General features: G+C 42.8%; 1 protein-coding gene across 2 annotated transcripts in view; it reads left to right on the plus strand.

Moving 5' to 3' along the window:
- Positions 1-12,097, plus strand: part of PLXND1 (plexin D1) — a 252,381-nt gene that overhangs the window by 169,065 nt on the left and 71,219 nt on the right. For both annotated transcript variants that reach the window (XM_061618475.1, XM_061618474.1), the window contains exons 16-18: positions 1,432-1,599; positions 7,591-7,681; positions 10,166-10,432. In XM_061618475.1, the coding sequence (XP_061474459.1) occupies positions 1,432-1,599; positions 7,591-7,681; positions 10,166-10,432 (526 nt within the window). The remainder of the gene's footprint in view (positions 1-1,431; positions 1,600-7,590; positions 7,682-10,165; positions 10,433-12,097) is intronic.

A 12,097-nucleotide genomic window follows, 5' to 3' on the forward strand; every position in this document is an offset into this window, starting at 1 on the left:
CAGTGCATGGATTTATTTATTTATTTTATTTATTTATTTCAGTGTATTTATATGCCGCCTTTCCACAGTGAGCTGTGCCCAAAGCGGCTTACAACAAACATTCAAAATATCAAAATACAAAACACTGAGGCAGGGGAAAGAAGTCAGTTTACAAAGCAACCAATGCATTCAAAAAGGACAAAAACAATTTAGCAAACATTCAGTATTACGATAGAAATAATCTAGACAAACCTAAGTACAAAGCAAACAGAGAGCTAACAGGCAATAGAGCTTCAGGTCCTCATCTTGCTGCACTTGAAGGAGCCTCAGCAGCCTGTTTTGAATACAGTTCAGAGCGGAAGGGTCCTCTCACCATCTAGATGTCTTACAATTGGCTGCCTTTTATCTCCTCCAGAAGAGACCAACAGCAGCAACAGGGAAATGCTAAGGAGGGCAGTGATGACAAGCCCTCTTTCCCAGCCGCTTGTAAATTCCAGCTGCTGGTGCAGATTTTATTGCCGCTCTAGTTCTTCATGTCCATTCTACCGCTGCCTCTGTGTCCTCCAGCTCCTTTCTCCCTCCATTCTTGTCCACCACCACCCCATAGTTGCTCCATGCTATTGTCACCACAGGGGCATCTCTTCGCTCCGGGTTCGCTCCTCCGCGGTGGGGGCTTCCTCTCCTGCTCCACCTCCACCTCCTCTGGCCCCGGCGGCGACAGCTTGGGCGGGCCGGGTGTGGGCCTCGAGGGTCTCGCAGAACTGCTCGAGGCTGACGGCGTGCTCCCCGTGGCCCAAGCGAGCCTTTTCTCAAAACATGAGCTCTTCTCTCTTCCCCACCCTCTACACTACCATAGATGAGCACAGCGACAAAGCTGTGGTGTGAGCAGTGAAGGATAGGCAAGAATTAGGCAGGACCTTACATTAGAAGAGTGCTGCTGCAATCATACCAAAAGGCCATGTTGTTCAGCCTTCTTTTTCCATTGGTGGCCAGCAGGATGCCTCCCAGAATTTACAAGGATAGCATGAAAGCAACAGTTAATCCCTTTAGTTTGTCACTAGAATCTGGTACTTTAAGGGAAATAGAGATTCCATTTAGTTATCATTGCTAATGGCCATTGATAGACCTCTTTGAATTTGTCAAGCTTTCTTTTAAAGCCATGTAGACTTGTGGCCATCACCACATCCTTAGTAAGTGGAATTCCTTAATGAATTATGTGAAGAAATAATTCCTTTTTCCTGTCCTGAGCTTGTTGCCAATCAATTATTGGGTGGCCAATGAGAAGGAATAAATATATATACTTGCTGTCTATGCATCATTCATAATTTTATAAACCTCCATAATTTATAAAACTTCAAATGAATAGCATGCAGCATGGATTTTCTCTATAGAACAGGAATCAGGCATATCCGTGCATTGTACTCAGCAGCTTGTTGTGTCTTTTCTTTATAGTCGCACTGACACTGCCATCACTTGCACCATGCCAGGTGTAGAATTTACTACCACTGTGAGAGTCTGTGTCCAGTTTGAAAAGAAGACTTGCATTGGTAATAACAGCACCTTCAAGTATGAGAAAAATCCAAGTATAACAGATATCAGCCCCAAAAGGAGTCATATCAGGTAAGGCATTACTCTGTGATTTTCTAGACATTTTAACAGGACAAATAGGATTGGATTAGCGGGAAAGGAAAGGTTAGGACTTGTGTATTCATGGATGTTGCATATTGTGCTGACTCTGAGTTGGTGAAATAGAAAATTGCTGTGAAAAATAGAAAGAGCTAATGAGTCAGGATGAATACTTGTTCACTATAAACCCAGTTTCAGCTAGTATCACAAAACTCTACAAACTAATAATAGGAAAAGAATACTAATTTTATTATTAGCTTCAAAGGATGTAGAAGTTCAGGCTTAAGGCAATATGAGAATCAAACTATTCTATACAGTTTGCAATTTTTTATTCAAAAGAACCTGCAAGGCCAACATACTTCATTTTTAAAAATGTTGCTTTTGATTCTATTTCTCCCTCAAGCCTTTGGGATTCCTGTTCCTTTTTGAATTTCTCCATAAAATCACTCCTTGCTTAGTACAGTCTTGAGGTGCATCAAGATAATGTGAGCAAAGAAATTTAAAACATCTGTAAGTGCACCTTAAGTTACCCAGGAAGCATTTATTGCCATCATGGCTAAGTGCCCTGATCTTATGCAGTGTTCTTAGTGGAAATTGTAACTTTATGACCACAAAAACCAAAAGCAAATTTCAATATGCAAATGATCAGCAGTTGCACATCCAGTTTTCAGTGCTAGATGGGAAGTTCTGTCAGTCTTACGAGTGTGAGAAAGGACAGAACTGGGTAAAAAATTCATAATGACAGCTACAAAATGTAACAGCTTAAGCCAGGCAGAAACATTCCAAGATTGAGGTTAAAATAGATGTTATCCTATACTGTGTACTGTAAATGGGACTGTTACTGTAGGACAATCAAAGAGGACAATGATTCCACTTGAGCACCTCACTGCACATTCCATTTGCCACCATGGGGCAGCTGCTTCTTAATGTGGTGCTATAGTTTTGTTCATCAAAACGATAATTGGATCTAGCATGGTTTTTCCACAATGATCAAATATCATTCGGAATGAAATTTCTTCAAGGAAGCCAAATACACCAAAAACACCAAACAACTACCCAAATGTAGCATGAGCTACAGAGAGCCTATGAATATGCATAACCACAGCATGCTGAGGCTTTAGAGGAGCCTTAAATACTTGTGAAGGCTGTGCTTATAAGATCCCTGTGCATTATCACTCTGGCTTTGAGTATCTTTTGGAGGCAAAGGGGATAAATCACTTTTCCTGAATTCCCTGATGAGCCACCTGATGTTGCAATATAATTAAAGCAAGTAGAACATGAAATGGTTGAAGTAATGAAAGGCCACATGCAGGGTAAAGTCTGGATGTATTTTTGGTAACCAATGGAGACAAGCCGCTCCTCTCTCCTTCTCTCGGCACCGGTGACATGTGCTAGAGCCATCTCATTATTTTCTTTCATTGATTTCACATTGATGGTGCCACATTTAGCATTCCTTGGGCAGCTTCTCTGATGGGGGGAACTATTCAAACTTTTCACTGTTTAATAAGTGTGTTTGAAAGTTCCAGGATTCATGTCAGTGCTACTACTTCTTGCTTTGCCGTGGAGATAATAAAATATATTCAAAGCATGTCTCTATTTAGCCTTGGTGGTGTCATAGTTATTTGTTAATTTTTAGTTCATATGTCCTTCATTTAATTGTGCTTTTGGAGTTATTGGGTGATATCTAGTGTTGTGAGAGAGGGCATCCCCTTCTTTTCCTCCCCACTGCAGCCCCCTGCACCTCGCTAAATCTGCTCCAGAACAGGTATTTGGCATATTTGGGGAGGGTTGTAGGGGGGAGGAGAGGGAGAGGAAGTCACATTGCACAAGTGGAAGTCCATTCTACTTGTAGATAGACATAATTGGATGTCATCCATTTTGTGCAAACTAAGCATTGCTGTGTTCAACCTCCACTGTTAGAGGCAGTATGCTTCTGAATACCAGTTGCTGGAAAGCATTGGAAGGGAGAGTGCTCTTGCATTCAGGTCCTGCTTGGGGGCTTTCCACAAGCATCTGGTTGGCCACTGTGAGAACAGGTTGCTGGACTAGATGGGCCACTGGCCTAATCTAGCAAAGCTTATCTTCTTATGCTCTTATGTTAGCTGATGAAATATGAGACCTATCTTAGCACTGAAGTGCTTGTTAGATGGAAAGACATGATCAATATTAATCCCTGTCTCCTCTACCCACACCTCCCAGCAATATATAGGGTTTTCTTTAAAAAATGATATATTTCATGTTTACCAATGAGGTCAAGCCATAAAAGGGGGTGGAAAATGCTCACATGATATCACACCAGCCTTTCTTTTCTAATTACACATTACCAGGGAGGGTGCAGATCAGCAATATCCATGAATATCTCTGGGAGACATAGCATGAACTTTAGACTATGACTTTTAACAGTACTGGCCAGCAGAGTGGGAGATGGGACTGTGTTGCTAAACTGGATTCCCAGCGTGGAGGTTGTGACCAGTCACTCTGAGGAAGGGGGATGAGGCAGTGGGGATGTCAGTGGGGTGCAAGTGTAGCAGCAGGGCATTGGATTGACTCTACGGCTGCATCCCCACACCACACCAACCTCCATGACTCCCCTCTCCCTCTCAGTTACCAGCATCAGCCACCATATTGGGAAGCAAAGTGAGCAATACCACACCACCTCTCTCTGCTCTTCTGGCTTCTACTGACTTTTATACTGTGAGGCGGGGTATCCAGAACTACTGATGACAACTGCTCAAGGAGAAGCTCAGTATTCTCCCTGGTTACTCTTCCCTAACAAAGCTTTGTTTTGTACAAGCTTTCATCAGACCAAGATGTTGATTGCTTTCCTTTTTCAGTCATTGCAATGTGTACATCCATTTATGTTGAATGAATGAATGAATGAATGAAACTTTATTTTTACCCCGCCCTTTTTCCAAACTGGAACTCAGGGCGACTTACAAATAAAACTACATGTAGTTAAAAGCATACAAAAACATACAATTAAAATATAATTAAACTATATGCAACCTTAAAACTATGAAACAGGCACTTAAAATACTACTAAACAATTTAAAATAATGGCATAAAACAATAAAACAAACCTTGTAGAGCCCAATCCTAAACACCTTCTATCCCAAAAGCCTGTTGGAATAAAAAAGTCTTTACTTGCCGACAGAAGGATGGCAAGGAGGGGGCCATTCGTGCCTCCCTAGGAAGGGAGTTCCAGAACCTAGGAGCAGCCACCGAGAAGGCCCTATCTCACGTACCCACCAATCGCGCTTGCAAAGGTGTTGGGACTGAGAGAAGGGCCTCTCCTGAAAATCTCAGGGTCCGGGCAGGCTCATATAGGGAGATACGGTCTGACAAATAGCCTGGACTTAGGCCGTATAGGGCTTTAAAGGTCAAAACCAGCACTTTGAATTGTGACCGAAAACAGACTGGCAGCCAGTGGAGCTATTGTAACAAGGGAGTTGTATGGTCCCTGTAACCAGCCCCAGTTAACACTCTGGCTGCAGCTCTTTGTACCAGTTTAAGTTTCTGAACAGTCTTCAAAGGCAGCCCCACGTAGAGCACGTTACAGTAATCTAAACGGGATGTAACTAAGGCATGCGTCACCATCGTCAAATCAGGCATTTCCAGGAACTGGGCAAAGGCACTCCTGGCCACGGCCGAGACCTGGGCCTCCAAGTTCAGAGCTGAGTCCAGGAGCACACCCAAACTGCGAACCTGTGTCTTCAGGGGGAATGTAACCCCATCCAGCACTGGCTGAATCCCTATTCCCTGATCTGCCCTTCAACTGACTAGGAGCACCTCTGTCTTGTCTGGATTTAGTTTCAATTTGTTCACCCTCATCACTGATGCCACGCACTGGTTCAGGACCAGGACAGCTTCCTTGGCTTTAGGTGGAAAGGAGAAATAGAGTTGGGTGTTGTCCGCATACTGATGGCACCGAACCCCAAACCCCCGGACAACCTCTCCCAGCGGTTTCATGTAGATGTTAAATAACACGGGGGACAAAACTGAACCCTGAGGGACCCCATAGGTCAACGGCCAAGGAGTCGAACAGGAATCCCCCAGCACCACCTTCTGGGTTCGTCCCTCCAGAAAGGAATGGAGCCATCGTAACACAGTGCCCCCAAGTCCCATCCCAGCAAGGCGGCCCAGAAGGATACCATGGTCGATGGTATCGAAAGCCGCTGAGAGGTCCAGTAGAACTAAAGGGACACACTCCCCCTGTCCAGCTCTCAGCGTAGGTCATCCATCAAGGCAACCAAAGCTGTCTCTGTCCCATAGCCAGGCCTGAAACCAGACTGAAATGGATCCAGATAATCCATTTCATCCAAGAATGTTGACAGAGAGTTTCAGGTTCCCATTTTTCAAAGTCTTCTTTCTATCTTTCATTCCTGGAGGCTGTGCCTATCAAATAGTTTTGAGCCTATGTGCCACAAGGTTCTCAAGAGTTTTCTTTTGGGAAGGCTAGAACAGATAGTTTATATTTTTCCTTACAAGAGCTTGAATGACAAATTGAGAGAATTCCTAAGGTAGTAGAATGAGGTTTTCATATCTATCAAAATTCAGTTAAGTATTTTAGCTGCTCAGTGTCTAAACCAGAAATGGGCAATCTTTCTTTCCATTGATGGCCATATTTTCTTGGGGACTGCATGGCAGCAGTAGGTGGAGCAGGAGAGAAAAGTGTTTTGGATTAACAAATCTGTAATAAAGACAGCCCTGCTTCCATATTCCATGGTTCCCTCAGATCAGAATTAACAATCCTATTCAGATCTATTCAGAAGTAAATCTCAATGGGTTGTATAGAGGTGTTGTCAAACAGAAGCCACTCACACAGCCACAGCAATAGCCTCCTGACAGTGGACTTGCTGCTGCTTACTGGAAGGGCTGAGGGAGTGGCTGTGTGGATGCACCAACGCGAGTGCCAGTTTGGTTCCACCGGTGCATCCACACAACCTTGGCCTTGCTGCTGCCTCCCCCTCCCCCTTCTGGGAAATAGCACCAATGCCACTGCTGAGAATATATTGCTGCTGCTCGTCTCCACCAGGCAAACTGCTTCTCCTCTCAAATGTACAGAGGATTCATTTTAGCACAACAGACCAATGCAACTGCTGTTCTGGAAAGTAATTGTTTTCTAACTTTAGTCTGCTATTCACGTGGGCATGTGTGTGCATGCGCAAATGCACATGCACAAACATGCAAACATATATGGCAGAAGCCTACCAGTTTGTTCTTAGACAGCTGAGGGGGGGAGACTTCTTTTTTCCAAGCCATGAAATTGGGAGGAAAGGTCTTTTTAATTAATTTATTTTGATTAAATATAATACTCCCCCTTCCAATTGTTCTGAAACTGCAAAGAAAGTGGGGGAGAACACTCTCAAGAAGCCAGAAACGTTAGGGAAGACACTGTAAACTGCCCAGAGAGCTTCAGCTGTGGGGCGGTATATTAATTAAATAACTTAATTAATTAATTAATTAATGGACGGAATTCTAGGATGAAAGAAAGGAAGTTGTTCTACATAAAATGAGGTCAGTGGCTGCATGCAACCTCAAGGCTACAGGTTATCCACTTTTAGTCTAAGTAGATGCTTTACATTTTATTTTATCCATACACGTTAAAATGCATTTTGTGTGTACACATAAAACTAGAAGATGTTTATAGAAACATATATCCTTTCCACCACATGCATGACCATTGACCATGCTAGGCCAAGGATTTCCATCACATGCACTTACATACCTTTGCATTTACTGCTAGATAGCACGTGAAGTAACCCTTATTCTATTTTGGTGGAAAATATAACATAAAAATGGCTCTGCTTGAGACTTTTGGAAATTATTGCTGACTGATATAGAGCTAGATGTGACTGCAGACTTCATTCATAACAGGACAACATCTGTTTTCTTTTGGCTCATTTTTGTGTCTTATGAGTGACAGATGCCCCATTCTTTATCTGATCCTTTACCTTTCTGTTTTTGTTTTTTGTTGTTTAAAAGTGGAGGCAGAATCATCACTGTGGAAGGAAATGGATTTTTGATGGTTCAGAATGTGTCTATGGTTGTTCATACTGTTGGGAAAGAACAAACGGTAAGTCTTCATCGGTCTAGCATGAGAAAGAAAAGAGCAAAATTGATAGAAGCATGTAGTCCAGGGGTTCCCAAAATGTGGTCCACGAGCTTCATTCAAGTGGTCCATGGCATGCCCATATTAAATATTCATATTGATTTTAATTGTATTTTTACTGCTTCTTTTATTTCTTATATTGTATTTTTTGTATTATAATTTGAATACAAGAAATAATAATAAGAAGCAATAAAGATAGAATTCGAAATCATACAGTGTCTAGCACAGTGCATTACAATTGCTACAACAGGCAGAGAAATCATTTTGTGGTCCGCCAAGACCATCAGGAATGTTCAAGTGGTCCATGAGGGGAAATGTTTGGGAACCACTGAGGTAGTCAAATAGAATGGAAGACAAAATAGAAGACAGAGAAAGTGAAAATAATACTTATATTACTCCTGATATATGAGTACTCATCATAATGATCCTAATATAATCTGCAATCCTGTGGTCAATTATGTGCACTTCAGGTTCAATTCATGTTTTAATTGGGTGGTGTGGGAGCTGTTTCCATATAAATCTTTCCCATGCCTGTAAGAAGCAGTCACATGTGCTAGACCAGCCGTCCCCAATCTGGTACCCTCCAGATGTTGTTGGACTACAATTTTCATGATTTATTTATTCATTTGAACTTATATGCTGCTTTTCATTTGTAAATGCAAAGACTGATAAGTCTCAAAGAGGTTCACGATATTCATAAAATCATCACTAGCAATCAACCATGCTGGTAGGGAAATGTATTCCAAAACATCTGGAGGACACCAGGCCAGGGAAGGCTATAGTTGTCCTGGTTTCTTTGCAGACCAGTAACAATGGCATGGGATGCAACAACACTGGGTAATGTAAGTGTTAAATACCATTGATTTCAATTGAAAATTATTTATTATTATTTTATTTATTTATTTATTTATTTATTAGATTTATATCCTGCCCTTCCTCCCAGTGGGAGCCCAGGGCATGCTTACTGAGGCACATGTTTCCTAGGTATTTTATTTACTTATTTAATCAATTTTGTAAGCAGCTTAATATAAAAACATTGCAAAGCAGTTCGAAAAGTAATTTTTTTGTCAACTTCCATGTCAAACTGGTATGTATTTCTTTTCCAGTTCGTGAAATGTTTTAATTGCATAGTTAAACTTTGTTATTATGAAAATTTCAAAATCTGTGGATGCTTTATGATCTTTTATTTTGTTACTTCAGTTTGTGGCCCACCCCTACCTAACTTCATACCATTTTTCCCCTTCTCCTGGATCATCAGCAATTACTACCATGCCAGTCATATTTGCTTTGGGAAGACTCAGTACTTAAACTCATAGATTAACTTACTGCCATATATAGATTCATATAGGTCAGGGGTGGGCTGTGGCACTCCAGATATTGGTGGGCTACCACTTTTACCTGACCATTAGACACAGTGGCTGGGGCTGGGTAGGAGCTGGAGCCAAACAACATCCAGAGGACCACAGATTCCTCTCCCCTGATGTTTATAGAGTTCAATGGGATTTACTCCTGTGTAATCAATCTCCAGAATTCTCTGGGAACAGGGGCTGACTGTTAAACCACTCTGGCCACTGGAGTTCTGTCAGGGGAATAGGAATCTCCCAACAACTCTCAACCCCCTCTCAATCCCCCTTCACAAACTACACTTCCCAGGATTCTTTTGGGAAAGCCATGACTGTTGAAAGTTGAGTAAAGGTCTGATGTGGGTGTGGCCCACTGATTAGCCAAGTCAAACAGCTATTATTCCGGCTTTTACAACACTGACAGCTGGTTCTTACTGAGCATGCCTGTGCTTATCATAGACTCCAATGCTGATTTTCTTAAATTAATTAAAAATCAGCCATGCTTTTTTTTTAACTTTTAAATTGCAGAAGATGACAGTCAGAGTATGGGACAAGGTCCGTAATAGGATTACAGGTATTCTGTGAACATGGCTGATTTTTAATTAATTTCAACAAATTATGAGACCACTGACAGAAAAAAGTCCCACAGGGGTCTGCATTATTTTACTGTCATTTTAGACCAAATATTCTCTCTGACAGATTTGTGTATCACCATGAAGACAAGCGTTTCTGAGTTCAGGACTATATGTTTTGTAAGATTTTGTTTTGAAATGAGCTTATGGGAAGCTCATCAGAATGGCATGGGGGTATTTTCAATTTAACATGGTGGAATGTAAAAAATCCATCCTGGCTATAGCATACAGCCACTCTAGTAGCTGTATAATCATTTAGTGGCTGATCATTTTTGCCCAACCTCTCTTACATGCCATTAGGAAGTAGGGCTCAGTTTCTGCAAAGCCTTCTTCTGACCCTATGAAACGTTGATGAAAATATCCAGCCTTATGCAAATACTCAAATTGTTGCTGACCTTTTGCAGCCTTCATTTACACATTGATACGACTTGAGTTTATCTGTATTTGATGGGCACACTTTCTCTTGCTTTCAGAACTGTAAGGTTAACACCGACACTGTAATTACCTGCCCTTCTCCAGCTGCCTCCAACTGCACTGGGAGCAAGCCAGCACCTGTGGACTTCTACATCAATGGACAACTGTATACAGATGACAGCCTTTTCCCCTTTGAACATCCTGAGGATGCTGTACACATTAGCAAGTTCCACTTAGAATACTATATGGACCCCCAGTTCTCCACAGCCAAGAAGGAGAAATGGATCAAACATCACCCAGGAGAACCCTTGACACTAGTTATACATGTAAGAATGTGGCACGTATGCAGCAACCTTAAATGATGGTGTTTCCTGTTAGTTCAAATTCCTTTCTCATTCAGAAACTTTTAGTTGATATTGAGAGAATATCTCTAGACTGAGTTAATGGTGATAAAAATCAATTGTGAGAAATGACTATAAAGGGATTATTGATTCCCAAACATCATCATAGTGAACCTCTCCAAAAGAAAAAAAAAAGCAATCCCTGTGAGAGTGGATTTGGATATGATGCTGAATGGAGGCAAATGGAAATGCCTCATGCTTCCTGTTCCTTTTCCTCTTCATCTGTCCAGAACCTTCACCAGGAAGATGTACAAGTTGTTGAAGTGGGGGCAGATTGTACATCTTCCAAGCTGTAGAAGAGATGGTGAAGAGACACTTGCACTTCTTGCTCCTTTCACCTTCACATCATGTCTGAAGCCACACTCAATACAAAGATGGGCTACCTAGCTGGCCTTGTTTGCTCTGTGTCTTGTGGGGAGCAGATCACTTAAAAGTGAAACAGAGCAGGGCTGTGCTTATTTGTGATATCCTTGAGGAAGATCATGAAGAGGCAGACATAGTCTGGAATAAAGGCCCCCCAGCATCTCAAACACTGTAACAATTGATTTAAAAATAGAACAAGAAGAAGAATCTCATGGCTCAATAAAGACATGCAAAAATTTAGACACAGAAAGTCAAGGAAGCAGGACCGGCTTCCAAAGGGCAGCCACGTGGGGCCCTGGCTGAGGGCCCCGCAGCCCACAGGGGCCCCTGAAGGATCCCTCATGGTGGGGGAGTAGCACTCGCTGGCCCGCCCGCACCCACTCACTCACCTCCCCCCCGCCCACTCACCCTCCACCCCTGCCCACTCGCTTGCTTGCCCTCCCCCCCACCCACTTGCCCTCTCCCCCTGCCCACTCGCTTGCTTGCCCTCCCCCCCACCCACTTGCCCTCTCCCCCCTCTCGCTCGCTCGCCTTCCCCCCACCTGCTTGCTTGCTCATCCTCTCTCCCCACTTGCTCGCTTGCCCACCATCCCAACCCCCACCCGCTCACTCACCCACCCAACCCCCCACTGCTCCACCTGCCTGGTAGGTAGGTGGGGCATGCTTGTCTGTAGGTGCCAGGGCAGGCTGGTGCCCAATGCCCTGGCATGCCTGGGGCTGGCCCTACAAGGAAGAGTTTGCACCTTCTCTCACAATTGCCAACTCCATCTTTTGAGGGACCCAGAAATAGGGGGAAATAGTAGACAATAGACAAAAGAATCTTTGAAGGGAGAAATGGAGGTTGCAAGTTTATTCTCAGAAAAATCCTACATCATTCTGACAGCTCCCGTTAAATAAACATGGAAATCTAGACAAAGTAGAACTGAATGGTTTGGCCAAGGAACAGTGTTCCTTATGTACAGAGGCCTTATGTACTGCAAAATGCTCTTACTGAGTACTATGACCTTCAACAGCATTGTCCAGTCAAATGCAGCCAGTTTCTCTCTGTCACCAGTTTCTGCACAGGCTTTTGATTCTCTTTGTTCAGATGTCATTTGATGTGCAGAATCAGAGGAAGATCAAAGACATTTTCCCCAGGCCTTTAAATCTTTTTCGCTCTGATGTTTTCCATTTTGAGAGTTGGGAAGGAACTGGAAAATAATTCCTGGGTTTTTTTTCTGTGTATCT

The sequence above is a fragment of the Rhineura floridana genome, chromosome 3 (assembly GCF_030035675.1).
Source record: "Rhineura floridana isolate rRhiFlo1 chromosome 3, rRhiFlo1.hap2, whole genome shotgun sequence".
In the NCBI taxonomy this organism is placed as follows: Eukaryota; Metazoa; Chordata; class Lepidosauria; order Squamata; family Rhineuridae; genus Rhineura; species Rhineura floridana.